General features: G+C 39.9%; 1 protein-coding gene across 1 annotated transcript in view; it reads right to left on the minus strand.

Annotated features, from left to right (window-relative positions):
* The window catches only part of LOC126471204 (KICSTOR complex protein SZT2-like), a 525,225-nt gene that overhangs the window by 208,142 nt on the left and 298,755 nt on the right, over nucleotides 1-18,328 (minus strand). Inside the window, exons 13-14 of the mRNA XM_050099318.1 lie at nucleotides 10,647-10,832; nucleotides 943-1,147 (exon numbers count right to left, since the gene is read on the minus strand). Coding sequence (XP_049955275.1) covers nucleotides 943-1,147; nucleotides 10,647-10,832 — 391 coding nt within the window. The remainder of the gene's footprint in view (nucleotides 1-942; nucleotides 1,148-10,646; nucleotides 10,833-18,328) is intronic.

The following is an 18,328-nucleotide window of genomic DNA, read 5'->3' on the forward strand; positions in this document are numbered from 1 at the left end:
TGAATTTTAAAATGTTTATCAGGACTGTCAGCCCATTATATAAGAAAGACTTATCATGGGTTTGTTCAGTCGGTCAGAGAGTATCATGGATGTGCTCAAACTTTGCATTAGTAAATGAGACAGAACAGTGTGCATTATGTAATACCAAAATATTAAAGTTCTGAATGTGTACTATGCAAGGTGCGTCATCCCATACACATCTCATGTAATACTCTTGGTGCTAAAATTAGACAATTTTGGATTTACAGGAAGGTGTACTGACAGTATGAAGAGCAAAACGATACTGGTACACAAAACATGCTCCACCACAGAACATTATGTGATTTGTTGAGAACATACATAGTACCATCATAACTTTTATTTTAAAAGTCAGAAGCACTCCCTGAAGCCACAAATGATGAACTCTATTGAAAGGTACTAGAGACGGTTATTTGGTGGATCATTATTTGTATCAGCAAATGGTGCACATTATTTTATCACAAGTAATTAAGCATAAAAGCAATCTTTAACATTTGAAAAGTTTAAAAATGAAAACAAAACATCTAAATGTTTCAAGATACTAAGCCTGATGAACAGGCTAAGGGTATTGAAGTGAAAATCAATATTATCAAATAGAACCATTTTCATCTGACATATTTATAAGGTTTCTATATCAAAGGAAAACTCAATCAAGGCAGAAGAGCTGGCCTTATTTACCTTCAACAGGTGAAATTGGTATTACTGGCAATAGATAATGTGTGCCACTTTTATATGTGTGCATTAGCAGTGCTACACATTTTGCCTCCTGACAGTAAGTAGTGACCAACAATTCTGTCTAATAATTTATTAATATTATAAGATCTATATTACTGGTATTCTACAGCACAAACATTGTTGGGAATTTACCACAACTGTTTAATTTATTGAGATGATTAACTCAGAATGACGAATCTGACTGCTTACTTGACTCTCTATCTGTAAGCCTTTCTCGAGGTTCTGCATACAGCTCAGCACAGTCGGTCATGTGTGGTTGATACGAGACTTTGTTTCCTACAGTTGGAATTAAAGAACTGTTTCTCCTTGATGACCGAGTCTTATTTTTGACAAGATAATAAAACTGTCCAAGTTGTATAAGATGATAACCACTAACTGCTAAATTGCTGAATTCCTGTCAACAGAAAACAAGTACAAAGAAACATTATAATAATGAAATTTTATCAAGCTATATCTGAAATTAAAGGCGGACGCTAAATAGTAACAACATATTTTTCCTTCCCATCTAAAAAACTTTTATGTTTAAATACTTTTCTATGTGACTGGCATGAGATTTAGTTCTTAGGAAATCTGTACACTTCATAAGATATGCAATTAAAATTCAAAGACAAGTGCACTGGTGAGGACTAAGAGACATGAATGGTACACAAAGTGCCTTGCTTTTTTATGCTCCTAATTCATATTAATTATACTGAACTGTGAAACAAGCTACAGGAACTCTAATTGTTAATGTAAGCAATGTATGAGAATGGCAGAACATTAGATCAAGTGAACTGAACAGACTACAGGAATCATTAAACTCACAAGAGGGAATAAATTCACATGAAAATAAACGTAGGTACACAAACCATGTTATTACTCATAAATTAAATGCTGTTTCTTGTCACTTGTCACAAAAAACTCTGCAACCTTTCTTCATTGTGATCACTGCTCTCTCTGGCAGTTGACAGCATCTAACTGATATTTTAAGAGAAGAAAAATTCCTTTTGTCAACTTCATTGTCACTGTTCTCTCCTGTATTCTACTGCTTTCACAGAGGGTTGAGATTTCTTATCAATTACATTCACATGTTTATTCCTCTTTTTAAATTTTGTCAGTGTTACTTTTCAAATAATCATTCATTATCGGTACTTCTTGAACAAACCAACACTAGATCAGAAACTTAAGTAGTTAAATTTTAACTTTAGGTACATCTCCTGCAAAATTTACTGTTTTCATTAGAGAGGAGGGGAAAAGAGATGCAACAAGTCAGTTTACATGACTTGTTTGATCATACACGTCCATGCTGACCAGTTAAAAATCACAAAATATCGATGTAGATACCATACTTTGTCAATGTCCACATTAAAACTGACACATAAATTTAATAATGAAGTAAAACATTTGGCAACTATACTAACAATGCTACCAGTGTTTGTAGACTCATTTCTTGAACACAAAAGACTTTCTCACGAGAAATGTGTTGACTTAAATTAAAAATTAGTTTTTCCACCAGTCAGACATTCCACTGGGAAAATGATCAAAGACTTTTGTGGATGCATGCTGAGCTCACAATTGGAAACGGCAAATATATTGAGAAACATCAGAGAAACTGCAGGTGATGACTTCTGATTAAGATAACTGGTGTTTGTGTTTTCTTGCTTCTAGGTTCATTCGTTTTTTATTCTTTCTGCAGGGTGCTTGAGAAATAACATAGTGTTCCTTTTTCTCCAAAATAATGCATCAAATATTTTTTGGGCAAAATGTGCTTTTGACAATCGATAAGGGCAAACTAAATGTTAAGGTTTACATTGTTTGAAAAATGCTGGAAAAAGGTACAAACAAACTCAACTGCAAAATACACACTGGACTTCAATTTGGAAGGATGGCAGTCATCCACACCCAGTCATCCACATTTAGGTTTTTTACAATTTCTCTAAATTGCTTAGGGCAAAATGCTGGGATGGATCCTGTGAAAGAAAATGGCCAATTTCATTCCTTATCCTACTTGAATCTGTGTATGTTCTGTGGCTCTAATAATATCACAGTGAACGGAACATTAAACTCTTATCTTCCTTCCTTTTTCCCTTGATATATAAATCTCAGCCCCTCCTTCCACATGAAGAACAGCAAGAAGAGTATCTAGGCAAACGTAAATACCATCTAGATAAACTTACTGGTAGTGATTTATGTCATTATCACATTAATTTGTGATGAACAGTTAAATGACAATGATTAATTTATATTTCTACAACACACACTGTCAAAGTTGTTAGAAGACATTCCACTTACAACACAATTGCATCAGGATAAATGCCCGAGATGAGATATTTCTCTTTGGTGGCTATGCATACATTAAATCAATTTTTTTTTCTGGTAGAGCAATTGGCAGTGGGGTGTTAGTTAGCCACTATGATCACCAGAATTACTCAGTCGTATCCTACAATGACAGACAACATAAAAAAGTAGAATTTGTGAAACATGCTGATCGTTCCCAGATGTAGAGTGACTTCAGGTTCTCAAAGTGCACATCAGGCATAATTATATTTAGAACAAGCATTGTGAACACCTATTTCCATACACCTACACATGAAAACATGTTCTTCTCTAATATTTTTTCTAAGTGTTAAACTGGCAAATAAAGTTTATTCAGTGTCGAAAGTATAAGAAAAAGTGCTCCCTTCATCATAACATTAAACAGCACATTCCTTGTTCAGTCCAATTCCTTTTTGTTTCCTTAAGCATTATTCAGATTGTCATCCCCAGGAGTAGTTTTTGAAATCACATCAGAGCAACATAAAATACAAAAATGGTTAAATTTTTCAGAGCAACATAAAATACAAAAATTGTTCAATTTTGACAACTATTGAATGGTGCTAATGTTGTACCATGCTAGAATTTGAAATTGTGAGGCTGAGTTCTTTTTCCCCACTTTCCATCAGTTTCCAGGTAATGTAAGCATTACCATTCAATTTGTCCTTCCCAGTATGCCTAAAACTCATTTTACTTGTAAAAGATCGAAAGCATGGTTTTTAAGAAAATGGGCTAGTTCTGTAGGTCTGAAACATCTCATATATAGACCAACAACCTGCTTGGGATATAAGCCTTATGTTAGGACACTGTTCCAACTCCTGTGATATATGAATAAGTATTACTGAATCCAGGCTCTAAAATTAAGACATAGCATACTGTCTTTATAAAGATTTATGCTGGGTTAAAATGTTACACCAGGCAAGTTTCAAATGCAGAGCCCCAACTGTGCTGTAACATTACAGAAGTGGGCATGAGTGCCAAACTAAAAAATGTTGCTACAATATGTGAGATTGGCTACATTTACAAGGCCACACTAGCCTCACTGAGCAAGTGACAAGTGGCTTCACCATAGCTAGTTGATGCAGCAGGGAGTTATGAAATGTTAGGAGGTGGACAGATGGAAAATGGATCGCATGAGCTTCTGGCTGCCTTGTGGTTGCAGAAAGTAGTACGCTAAAAACAAGATCGCAGCAACCATTTATGCTACATTCCACCTACACAGCTAGAAAAGATCTCTTAGAGATGAGTAAGATAATATAAGTTGCTTAATTGTAAGATAAAAACTGTAAAAGTTATAGCATGCCAAATTAGGCAGACAGAAATTAAGTTATTAAGATCAACTGCTGATAAACATTGTGAAGTTACAGAGCCATGCAATATCTTAAACTGAAGACATCAACAAGAACTACTATGTATTAAAGTATCATATGATGTGGACATGCAAGCTGAAATAATATGAAATAAACCTTAAATACATCACCGAGCGAGGTGGCGCAGTGGTTAGCACACTGGACTCGCATTCGGGAGGACAACGGTTCAATCCCGTCTCCGGCCATCCTGATTTAGGTTTTCCGTGATTTCCCTAAATCGTTTCAGGCAAATGCCGGGATGGTTCCTTTGAAAGGGCACGGCCGATTTCCTGCCCACTCCTTCCCTAACCCGAGCCTGCGCTCCGTCTCTAATGACCTCATTGTCGACGGGACGTTAAACACTAACCACCACCACCACCTTAAATACATCAGTGACACAACAGAGACAGTAATACTTATATAAGGCAGCCAGTACTCCTTAGACTGTCCCTGTCCTGAGCCTGTGGCATCAACATATTGTAAGGTAGTATAGTTTAGTTGGGTAAAATTACTGTCTTATTATAAAGCATGTAAAAAACTTTATATATAATATTTTCAGTGTGTTTAGAGGTGATAAAAAGAAACTTTCTTGTGACAAAAATGCACAGGAGCACTGTTTCCCCACTGGGGTCCATGAAAGTTCTGACACTATTGAAGTTCAGAGACGGTTTTCAAACTGCCATGTGATGAATATTGTTTGAGTACTGATGAATGCCTACTACTCTAAAAACAACCAAGTGTTTCATGAGTAATGGCTGCAGCTTCAAGCAAATGAGCAATCAGCTCTTTTGGAGTGCCTATCAGTATCTCATACACCAAACACTTCATCTCCCCCTACAAAAATAAATCCGTAGCAGGCCAGAAACATTTCAACAACAATATTCATCATATGGTAGTTCAAACACCTCTCTGAACATCACTAATGTTTTAACCTTCATGGACACCTACCGAGGAAATGATGCACCTGTGAAATTTCTGTCACATAAAAATGTGTTTCTTCTTATCTCTTCTGATTACTTTACAATTTTGCATTCATAGCATTTTACCTCCTATATATGCATAAATTGATAGATGATTGATACACAATGATACAAGAGACAATAAATTGAACAATACCATCAGACAGCTTGCTAAGACAATACTACAACATATCCTATTTGTATCAGGAGCATTATTGAAATACATGTTTCTATTGTGTAATTCAGATCAGTGTTACTAAAACTGATGTTTATTTGCATTTTATTAGAATGTATTAGTATTACTGGATTCAGAAATGCTCACAACTGGTCCAGCATATCAATTTGGATAACTCTAATAAGTAATGTTCTGGAAGTAAGTAAATTCCTTATGAGTAAATGTAGACCACTCACCAAATAGAAGAAACATTGAGTTGTTCACACACACACACACACACACACACACACACACACACACACGAAGGTGTGGAGGACAAGAATATGGAAACATTCAAAACACAACACATTACCATGCATTCTATGGTGTAGGCATTCCATTTATACAGGGTGTTACAAAAAGGTATGGCCAAACTTTCAGGAAACATTCCTCACACACAAAGAAAGAAAGTATGTTATGTGGACATGTGTCCGGAGACGCTTACTTTCCATGTTAGAGCTCATTTTGTTACTTCTCTTCAAATCACATTAATCATGGAATGGAAATACACAGCAACAGAACGTACCAGCATGACTTCAAACACTTTGTTACAGGATATGTTCAAAATGTCCTCCGTTAGCGAGGATACATGCATCCACCCTCCGTCGCATGGAATCCCTGATGCGCTGATGCAGCCCTGGAGAATGGCATATTGTATCACAGCCGTCCACAATACGAGCACGAAGAGTCTCTACATTTGGTACCGGGGTTGCGTAGACAAGAGCTTTCAAATGCCCCCATAAATGAAAGTCAAGAGGGTTGACGTCAGGAGAGCGTGGAGGCCATGGAATTGGTCCGCCTCTACCAATCCATCGGTCACCGAATCTGTTGTTGAGAAGCGTACGAACACTTCGACTGAAATGTGCAGGAGCTCCATCGTGCATGAACCACATGTTGTGTCATACTTGTAAAGGCACATGTTCTAGCAGCACAGGTAGAGAGTATCCCGTATGAAATCATGATAACATGCTCCATTGAGCGTAGGTGGAAGAACATGGGACCCAATCAAGACATCACCAACAATGCCTGCCCAAACGTTCACAAAAAATCTGTGTTGATGATGTGATTGCACAATTGCGTGCGGATTCTCGACAGTCCACACATGTTGATTGTGAAAATTTACAATTTGATCACGTTGGAATGAAGCCTCATCCGTAAAGAGAACCCTGAAACGAGGCTTGACAGATTGTTGAATGAACCATTCGCAGAAGTGTACCCGTGGAGGCCAATCAGCTGCTGATAGTGCCTGCACACGCTGTACATGGTACGGAAACAACTGGTCCTCCCGTAGCACTCTCCATACAGGGACGTGGTCAACATTATCTTGTAGAGCAGCAACTTCTCTGACGCTGACATTAGGGTTATTGTCAACTGCATGAAGAATTGCCTCGTCCATTGCAGGTGTCCTCGTCGTTCTAGGTCTTCCCCAATCGCGAGTCATAGGCTGGAATGTTCCGTGCTCCGTAAGACACCGATCAATTGCTTCAAACGTCTTCCTGTCGGGACACCTTCATTCTGGAAATCTGTCTCGATACAAACGTACCACGCCACGGCTATTGCCCCGTGCTAATCCATACATCAAATGGGCATCTGCCAACTCCGCATTTGTAAACATTGCACTGACTGAAAAATCATGTTCATGATGAACACTAACCTGTTGATGCTACATACTGATGTGCTTGATGCTAGTACTGTAGAGCAACGAGTCGCATGTCAACACAAGCACCGAAGTCAACATTACCTTCCTTCAATTGGGCCAACTGGCAGTGAATCGAGGAAGTACAGTACATACTGACTAAACTAAAATGAGCTCTAACATGGAAATTAAGCGTTTCTGGACACATGTCCACATGACATATTTTCTTTCTTTGTGTGTGAGGAATGTTTCCTGAAAGTTTGGCCGTGCCTTTTTGTAACAACCTGTATTCAAAACAGCTTCCAGTCCTCTTGGAATGGATAAATACAGGGCCTGTATGGTTTTCCAGGGAATCTCATACCATTCTTCCTGCAAAATAGTGGCAAGTTCAGGTAACGATGATGGAGATGGATGGCAATCACACACCCTTCTCTCAAAAGTTGACCACAAAGGCTCAATAACATTGAGATCTGGTGTCTGTGGTGGCCAGGGGAGATGTGATATTTATCTTTGTGCTTACAGAACCAGTCCTGGATAATGCAAGCTGGATGATAAGAGACCATGTTATCTTGGAACACAGAATCAGCCAAAATTGCTTGCAGAGTAACCATGGGGCTCACGGTACTCCATGACATGGGTGCCCAAATCATCACTGAATCCCAGCCACAATTCACTCTTGGAGGTAAACTGGGTAGATGTTTGGAAGAGTGTGAAGCAATACTCATCTGACCAAATGACATTCTTCCATTGTTCCGTAGTCCAAGTTTTATGGCTTTGGTACAACATTTTCATTTCAAAGGGAATTGCATCACTGATAAGTGGTTTTGTAATTCCATCTTGCCCTGAAATCCCATGTTTATGGAGCTCGTTTCATGTTGTTTTGGTACTGATGGGATTTACAAGTGTGACATTTATTTCTGCAGTGACTTTTACAGCTCTTGACCACTTATTGTTTGTTAAAATCCCCATCAATGACGATCTGTCACACTCACTCAACACACACTTCTGTCTGTGTTGTGAATTAGCAGATGATGTTCTTCCACTTTCCCTGTATGTGGTATAAATCTCTGATATGGTTCCTCCTGAAGCACCAAACACTTCAACTATCAAGCATCCATCATACGAGCACCAACAATTTGCCCATGATTGAAGTCACTTAGCTCTGGCATAATGCTCTCACAACTACACAGAACACTGTTCTGACCATGACTGTCCCTTGCAACGTACTGAGGACATTGCACGGGTTTTGTTTGAGGTCAAATACAACAGCACAACCTGCAGGCCTGGCTAACATCTGCATTTATGTTCAAGCATGCTTTTCTTGCAGTGTTTTCATATTTTTGTCCAATCCCTGTACCTGTACACCTTCATTGTGCCTGCTGGACATATGCCAGGACTGCAATTCAGCAGGTGTAATGGGGTGAGAGGTAGTGCAGGATGTAGAAAGGGGTGGGAAGCAGGATAAGGGTTTGGGGACAGATAGCTAGCAGTTCAGAGGGTGTGACAGATGTGCAGGAAAGCAATGTGGGAGGGACAATTGCTAGGTGCACAACCTAGGCATGCAAAACTGGGGCACTGAAGCCACTGAGTTCAGGCAGCACACAACGGATATAATGTGGAGGTGTGAATTGGTAGGAGGTGACAAGACATATGAAGGAGAAACTGTTGGGTAGAGGATGTGTGGCAGTGGGATAGAGGAGACTGAGGTCAGGAGGATTATGGGAGCACAGGATGTGTCAAAGAAAAGCTGGTACTGGAAGGAAGGATCCAGATGGCATAGATTGTGAAGCAGCCATTAAACTGAGGCATGCTGTGCTCAGCAATGTGTTGTGCAGCTGGATGGTCAGCTCTTTTCTTGGTCACAGTTTGGCGGTGGCCATTCGTTCTATCTATGTGTCCCAACCCATCATCCTACTTCCCATCTCATTCTGCCTCTATCCACCCCACCCTACAGGACCCGTAACCCCTGCACACCTGCCAAATTGCAATCCCAGCACTGTGCGCCCAGCTAGCATAATTTAGGTGCATAAGTGTGTGTGTGCGTGTGTGTGTGTGTGTGTGTGTGTGTGTGTGTGTGTGTGTGTGTGTGTGTTTATACTATAGCTCATCAAATGAGCTCTTCCAAGAGATAGAAGAGTTTTCATTCTTTTCTGTATGCCTGTCAATGACCCCACACCTCTGCTACTCGGTGAGGGATCTCATTAACTGCAAAAGTATTTAAAAATGGATAAATTTATATCCATGGGGTAGCTATATGTTCAGTACAATTTTAATGATGGGCATTACTAAAAAGCTTTTCTGTACATGCTGACAATGAGAGTACAAAAGTCCTGGTGTCCAACGAACCTGGGTCAGCTGCTCATAATTATGCAGTCATAGGCAACAGAACTGTGTCACTTTTTTGAAGATCTGGACTCTAATTATGGGAAGTGGTACGCCACACTGCTATGGTGATGGAGAGATTGGGCAGTGAGCATCTAATGCACAATTTGAGTGCAGCCTCATGCTGTTGTTTTGAATGACATAACTTATAATTAAGCTTAATTATGTGCTGACTTCACATGTTGGAACTTTAACGACTTGCATTAAGTTGGAGCATCATTAATACTTGGTGAAATAAACCACTACTGTGAATTTTACTTACCATTCATCAGCACTTTGTTTAAGTGTTGCAGAGCTTTTTGTATGAACACACATACAGACATCATGACACAGTACACTGTAATTTGTCAAATCTATGCACCTGCCCCATTCTCCACTGCCAACACAAAATAACAAGGCCAGATAACATTTTTAAAAGGAGTGCAAACTCATCACAGTCCTCATCCAATTGAACTATTTATGGCTGCCTCATGAACTGACTCAAAACTTCGATGAGCTATTACTACCCTAAAGTAAGAGATTGAAATCGAGAACACTACTGATGTTTCAGTATATTTGGAAGCCAGAATCCTGAGAGTTAACACTGTTATGATAGAAAGATCTTACTTCTTACAGCATGGTCTTTGAACTACTTCACAGTCAGGCTGTATCCAAGTACATATTACCTGAAATGGTTCCTGGTTTGACCATTTAACAAATACTTTACCAAATTAGCAAGAATGGTACATAATCTAGCTAAGAAAAGTCCCTCAGAAGTCAGTGTCAGTGGGGTGGAGCAAGTTAACAGATAATGAATAAGTTCAAGAGTACATTCTGTATCATAACAACCAGACATCTTATTTTAGTGCATAATGGTTACATTAATTTCTAATTACATGACACTATTATAATTGTATTTGTCTGAATCTAACATTTTTATCATTTATTTGTGCCACTGACAGATAAACATATATCAAATTTTATTCTGTTTTCCCTTTACCCTTCATGTCACAGCAGCCTTCTATTAGAAAGTGTACAATATATTGTAAAATTCAAAGAGTTTTACTTGTATCTGCAATTACCTGAATGAATCTCTCAAGACTTTGACTTGGCCCAAAGACAAACTGTAAAGGAACTTTTTCAAGCAAACAACTTGAACGACCGAGTGAACTTCCCACATGCTTTGCAACAAACTCCAAAGTCTCCTCTCGAATAGGAAATACATCGAGCAGGAATGTTGCTCTCCAATCACGCAGCAACCATTCAATCTGTAAGAAAGAACTACAGTTTAAAAAATGTTCATATATATTAGTCTAATGACAAAGTTTTCAGAGGAAGAACAAAGTTAATTACGGTACTTAAGTTACAAAAATGTTTTAACTTCCTTGCATAAAAAATTATGAACATTCCTGAAAACATATGTACCTCTTTCACTGTATTTGTGCTGATGTCTTATTCACAGGCCTGACTCCATAATATCTACTTCATAGCAGGTTAGAGGAAAACAATAGGAACTCAATATTTACATACTGCTTCCAATGCACACTGACTGAATATGTTGTTGGCTTGGACCTATTATTAAGGAGGTAGGTCATTATGTTTATGTATCAGAAGCCTTATTTACTGCCTACCTTCTGAACATGTAAATAACTTGTGTCATAAACATGGTACAGGAAAGCCTATGATACAATATAAATGAATGGAAACAATAAAGCTAACAACTTACTAAATAGTTGAGGTGATTAACGGTTGAAACAAGAATGAAAACATTGCTACCCATGTCTCAGAGCAAACTACAGAACACAGACTGAATTTTAACCTCTTCTTAACTTCTTGTCAAAATCATGTTGTACCACCATCACAAATTAATGATAGCAACTATAAACATTTTCATACAAGCTGGTGGTGGTATAACTTGATTTTTGACAAACATGTGTAATCTGTAGGAGCACCAGCTACTGAGAGTACTTCTCATTACTATTGAGAGCATAATACACAGAGTACTAGTTCAATCTGACAACAAGGAGAAGGCAACAGCCCATGAATTTGTTGAGATCCCAGAAATTTTGTGATTGAGGGAACAACAATACATGTAAATCTGGCTGGCTAGAAAGGAATTTGAATCTATTCCTTCCTACTGTGAGTCCACTGTCTTAATGGTTGTGACACTTCACTTACTTGAAGGAGGAGAGGGAGATTAGTATTCAACACCCTATTGACAACAAGGTGACAGAGATAAAGCACAAGCTCAGATTAGGGATGGATGGAGAGGAAAATCAGCCATGCCCTTTCAAAGGAACCATTCCAGCATTTGCCTTACATGAATTAGGGAAATCATGGAAAACCACTTAGTTGAGAAATCATTCAAAACCACTTAGTTGACTACAAAAAGAAGTTGTGGAAAAAGTCTTACATAGAAACTCATTTATGTTTATAAACCTAAACATTTTACATCTTCAAAATGAAAATATAAGCAGAAACATGTTAACAACATTTAACATATTTGCTTCACAATTAATCTAAATAAAGTTTTATTTATGATTCAATTATACACTGAGCTGAAAAAAGTCATGAGATAGCAATATGCACATGTACAGATGGCAGTAGTATCATGTACACCAGGTATGGAAGTGCAGTGCTGTGGTGGAGGAGTCATTTGTACTCAGATGATTCATGTGAAAAGGTTTCCGATGTGACTGTGGCTGCAAGATGGGAATTAACAGACTTTGAACATGGGATGGCACCTGAAGCTAGACGCATGGGACAGCCAATTTCAGAAATCATTAGGGAATTCCAAAATTCTGAGATCCACAGTGTCGAGGCCTACTGAGAGTACCAAATTTCAGGCATTACCTCTCACCACACAATGCAGTGGCCGACAGCCTACACTTAACGACTGAGAGAAGTGTGTTTGCATAGTCTTCAGTGCTAACAGACAAGTAACACTGCATTAAATAATCATAGATATCAATTTAGGGCATACATCTACATCTACATTTATACTCCGCAAGCCACCCAATGGTGTGTGGCGGAGGGCACTGTCAGGTCCAGTGGACTTTCCTCTGTTGAGTGATTCCAGTTGCTTTTCTATTCCTTGGACACTTATTTCGATGTCAGCCCTTTTTTCGTTTGTGCGAGGATTTAGAGAAGGAACTGCAGTGCGGTCTTCATTGGTGAAACAGCTTTGGAAAAAGGTGGTTAGTATTTCAGCTTTACGTGCCACTGTCATTACCTCCATTTCCTGTTCCAGTCGCGTATGGTTCGCGGGAAGAACCACTGTCTGAAAGCCTCCGTGCGCGCTCTAATCTCTCTAATTTTACATTCGTGATCTCCTCGGGAGGTATAAGTAGGGGGAAGCAATATATTCGATACCTCATCCAGAAACGCACCCTCTCGAAACCTGGCGAGCAAGCTACACCGCGATGCAGAGCGCCTCTCTTGCAGAGTCTGCCACTTGAGTTTATTAAACATCTCCGTAACCCTATCACGGTTACCAAATAACCCTGTGACGAAACGCGCCGCTCTTCTTTGGATCTTCTCTATCTCCTCCGTCAGACCGATCTGGTACGGATCCCACACTGATGATCAATACTCAAGTATAGGTCGAACGAGTGTTTTGTAAGCCACCTCCTTTGTTGATGGACTACATTTTCTAAGCACTCTCCCAATGAATCTCAACCTGGTACCCGCCTTACCAACAATTAATTTTATATGATCATTCCACTTCAAATCGTTCCGCACGCATACTCCAAGATATTTTACAGAAGTAACTGCTACCAGTGTTTGTTCTGCTATCATATAATCATACAATAAAGGATCCTTCTTTCTATGTATTCGCAATACATTACATTTGTCTATGTTAAGGGTCAGTTGCCACTCCCTGCACCAAGTGCCTATCCGCTGCAGATCTTCCTGCATTTCGCTACAATTTTCTAATGCTGCAACTTCTCTGTATACTACAGCATCATCCGTGAAAAGCCGCATGGAACTTCCGACACTATCTACTAGGTCATTTATATATATTGTGAAAAGCAATGGTCCCATAACACTCCCCTGTGGCACGCCAGAGGTTACTTTAACGTCTGTAGACGTCTCTCCATTGATAACAATATGCTGTGTTCTGTTTGCTAAAAACTCTTCAATCCAGCCACACAGCTGGTCTGATATTCCATAGGCTCTTACTTTGTTTATCAGGCGACAGTGCGGAACTGTATCGAATGCCTTCCGGAAGTCAAGAAAAATAGCATCTACCTGGGAGCCTGTATCTAATATTTTCTGGGACTCATGAACAAATAAAGCGAGTTGGGTCTCACACGATCGCTGTTTGCGGAATCCATGTTGATTCCTAAATAGTAGATTCTGGGTTTCCAAAAACGACATGATACTCGAGCAAAAAACATGTTCTAAAATTCTACAACAGATCGACGTCAGAGATATAGGTTTATAGTTTTGCGCATCTGCTCGACGACCCTTCTTGAAGACTGGGACTACCTGTGCTCTTTTCCAATCATTTGGAACCTTCCGTTCCTCTAGATACTTGCGGTACACGGCTGTTAGAAGGGGGGCAAGTTCTTTCGCGTACTCTGTGTAGAATCGAATTGGTATCCCGTCAGGTCCAGTGGACTTTCCTCTGTTGAGTGATTCCAGTTGCTTTTCTATTCCTTGGACACTTATTTCGATGTCAGCCATTTTTTCGTTTGTGCAAGGATTTAGAGAAGGAACTGCAGTGCGGTCTTCCTCTGTGAAACAGCTTTGGAAAAAGGTGTTTAGTATTTCAGCTTTACGCGTGACATTCTCTGTTTCAATGCCATCATCATCCCGGAGTGTCTGGATATGCTGTTTCGAGCCACTTACTGATTTAACGTAAGACCAGAACTTCCTAGGATTTTCTGTCAAGTCGGTACATAGAATTTTACTTTCGAATTCACTGAACGCTTCACGCATAGCCCTCCTTACGCTAACTTTGCATCGTTTAGCTTCTGTTTGTCTGAGAGGTTTTGGCTGCGTTTAAACTTGGAGTGAAGCTCTCTTTGCTTTTGCAGTAGTTTCCTAACTTTGTTGTTGTACCACAGTGGGTTTTTCCCATTCCTCACAGTTTTACTCGGCACGTACCTGTCTAAAACGCATTTTACGACTGCCTTGAACTTTTTCCATAAACACTCAACATTGTCAGTGTCGGAACATACAATGATGAATACAGCTGTTAGGGCAGTACAGCAAAATGTGGCGTTAATGGGCTACAGCAGCAGATGACTGACGCAAGTGTCTTTGGTAACAGCACGACATCAACTTTCTCCTGGACTCATGACCATATCCGTAGAATCCTTGATGACTGGAAAACTGCAACCTGGTCAGATGAGTCTCAATCTCAGTTGGCAAGAGATGACAGTAGGGTTAAAGTGTGGTGCAGATCCATGAAGCCATGGATCCAAGTTGTCAACAAGGCACTGTGCACGCTGGTGATGGCTCCGTAACTGTGTGGGCTCTGTTTAGGTTGAGTGGACTAGGTCCTCTTGTCCAAATGAACTGATAACTATCTGGAAATGGTTATGTTCAGATACTTAGAAACCATTTGCCGCCATTCATAGACTTCATGTTCCTAAACAACAATGTAATGTTTACAGATGACAGTGCGCCATGTCACTGGGCTGCAATCACTCGCGTTGTGTTTGAAGAAAATTCTAGACAATTTGAGCAAAGGATATGGCCACCCAGATTGTCAAACATTAATCAAATCAAACATTTATGTGACATATTCGAGAGGTCAGGTCATGCACAAACAGCTGCACTGGCAAGACCTTTGCAATTACAGGCAACTATAGAGGCAGCAAGGCTCAGAATTTCTGCAGGGGCTTCCAACAACTTGTTGAATCCATGACTTTTGTCACCTAAGTGTATGCTTTTTAAAAAACTGTCCTTTAGCAGTTTTCAATCAGTGATCCTCATAATTTATAACAGATTTCTCACCAACTGAATACAAAGGTTCATTTTATTTATTAGGACTGTTTTCTGTTCTCTTCAAACACCACAATATGAGAGAAAAAAATATAATAAACTTTCATAACTCAAATGTGTCATACAGCTGAGTATCAATAGCATATAACTGTAATCCTTGAAATTTTCACAGAACTAGCATACGAGGGAATAAAGGATCAATCAATGGAGTTTGATATATGTTCTGTGAAAATGTTGAATATTCACTGTCTGATTTATTGTTTGCATCTTGACATACTTTCTTTCCCTTGATAAAAATGATTATCATTATACACTAAATTAGTGCGGATAGTTATATGTGGGTAGTAAGTTCGCCTACATAATTGGTAATGCTGATTTAAAAAAAAAATAGTTCCGTCGTGGAAAAATATTTTTCACATCCTGTGAAATGTAATTTTGACATGAAGGATGCACATAAACTGTTACATGCCATCAGCTGTGAGATCCAGCACCTCCAGCAAGAGATTGAGCTTCTGGAGCTTTCTTAATCCATGACAGCAATCAATTAATGCAGTGCCACAACTAAATCTGAACTCAGACTGAGTGTAATCATCTGTGATGGGTTTCCCCGCAATGCCAGGTAGTGACATCAATCCAGACATAATTCGGACAGATTAAACTGGCAATTAGAACCTGGAGCTGTGGGCAATCACTTTTGTATTGGACATTACTTTGTACCCACCTCACCATTGATCCTAGCTTGCTCTCAAAATGGATTTAGTTGCTCATTGCACTAAACTATTTGATTAAATGCTTAAACAAGTGCTGTACCATGAAAAAAGATGGTGACAAAAACCCATCAGAGTTTTGGAGTCATTTACATGCTTGGTTGGCACTAGTGTGGTTTCTGATGATTTGTTATTACATATATGGCAATCTGGCAACAACAGCTGCCTTCACAGGTACAGATAGCTTTGACTGTGCATGAAGGGCAACCTTTATGTAAGTTACTGCAAGCTGCTGCCAGGGCACACAGAACGCTATATTCAACTGCTGTGGAGGCCACAGCATCAACAGCTACCAATGTTCTAGTCAAATACAACCAAAACCACCAAGCTCAATGGAGGACACAACGCCTCACTGTGCCACTACCTCATTCTGACATTCACTGAGCATAGCCAAAGTACACCAAAGTCTATGCGGCACAGTTGAGACAGTGACCAAGCCATTTCAGGCATCACAGCTAAAGACAGATCCTAATAAAAGGTCATGTTCACAATGCTGTGTTCCTCAATCCCAGATGACAGCCAATTCCAAGATAGCTCTACTAACATCGGCCTGTATCATAGACATTTTGGATCTTAAGATACAACGTGTACACAGTTGTGCCACTTCGCAAACAGCAAACAGCACATTCCAGTCCCAACACGCAGGGTAGAGTACTCAAATGGACTCTAGAAATGGATAAAACTGTACATGATCTACAGGTGAGCCTTGCAGAAGCAGTGCCACTCACCCAACCTGTGGTCAACACCACCAACAGCCATTGTTGTACACAGCAGGCAAAGAGCAATTGGTGCCACTCAACACCAGAATGTCTATAAACACTGGCAGCTGTTAAGTTATTTTTTCAAAAAACTTACAACCAGGCCAAAGAAAATGAAGCACTTATACAGAGAGCTGTTGATGATACACAAGTGCGTGAGGCATGTTTCCCATGAGACTGAGGCTAAAGCACGTCGAGGTGCTGTGTGGCAGTGCTAAAGGATGGTGTGAGTCTGAGAACGAAAGCCACAGCCCTATACTTTGCTACAGTTTGGAAAAGTAGAATTTGACAGTGTCCACAACTTGGCACATCCAGGGATAAATCCCATGACTAAATTATTAACCGACCATTTCGTGTGACTGTCAACAAAAAAAAGACACTCAGGCCTGGCTCGTGCATGCCTTCAATGCCAGCAGTGCAAGGTGGAATGCCATGTTCAAGCAGAGATTGGATATTTCCCTGTGCTTCCAATGAGGTTTGGTCAAATACAAATCAACTTCATGGGCACTCTGCTGCCTTCAGAAGATTACAAGTATCTATTCATGGCAACTGAGGATGTGCACAAGATGGGCAGAAGCTGTTCCAGACACAGACATACCTGCTGAGATGATTGCAAAAACATTCACTGCAAATTCGTTAGTGCGCTTCAGCTGTCCTCTCCACATTACACCGCCATCTACAACAGCATTTTCACAACGTCCACATTACAGATGCAGACATATGTCGTGCATTATTTTTGTCATAAATTTCTTCCACCTGGTATCAGGTGTTGCGACAGTTGGCCTCAGCGCAGCAACCTTCCTAGTTATTGCTTGACACCTTATGTTCATTGTTGTCTTCCAATTATCACTGTCGCACACGTTATGGCTGCTAAAGTTGAATTTTATCAATGCAAGAAGCAGCCTCATCAGTTTTACCACACGTGGGCTGTGACCCCCCATGGCCTTAGTCACAAGTGCCATATTATCACACAGAAGTCAAAGGAGTGATATGTGGATGTCTTGGTTTGTGATGTTATCATCCACTCCATCCTGGACAAGGACATCTGACAATGAGCCCTCCAGTTAGAGAATAACCACTGAAGACGTTATTTCAATTGCCCAGTTGTATGAGGTCTCATAAGCTACTGGTCAGCAAATGGGAACCTGGAGCGATGTTGCGGCAGTACAGGGTGGCCCAGCTGTGTCCACTGCATCCAGGGAGGACATCATCATTGTGGTGGATGCCTGTGGATCACACGGCTCCTGCACAGTGTGAATACAATGTTCCATTCACTGCTCGCTG

Source organism: Schistocerca serialis, chromosome 3 (genome assembly GCF_023864345.2).
Source record: "Schistocerca serialis cubense isolate TAMUIC-IGC-003099 chromosome 3, iqSchSeri2.2, whole genome shotgun sequence".
NCBI lineage: Eukaryota > Metazoa > Arthropoda > Insecta > Orthoptera > Acrididae > Schistocerca > Schistocerca serialis.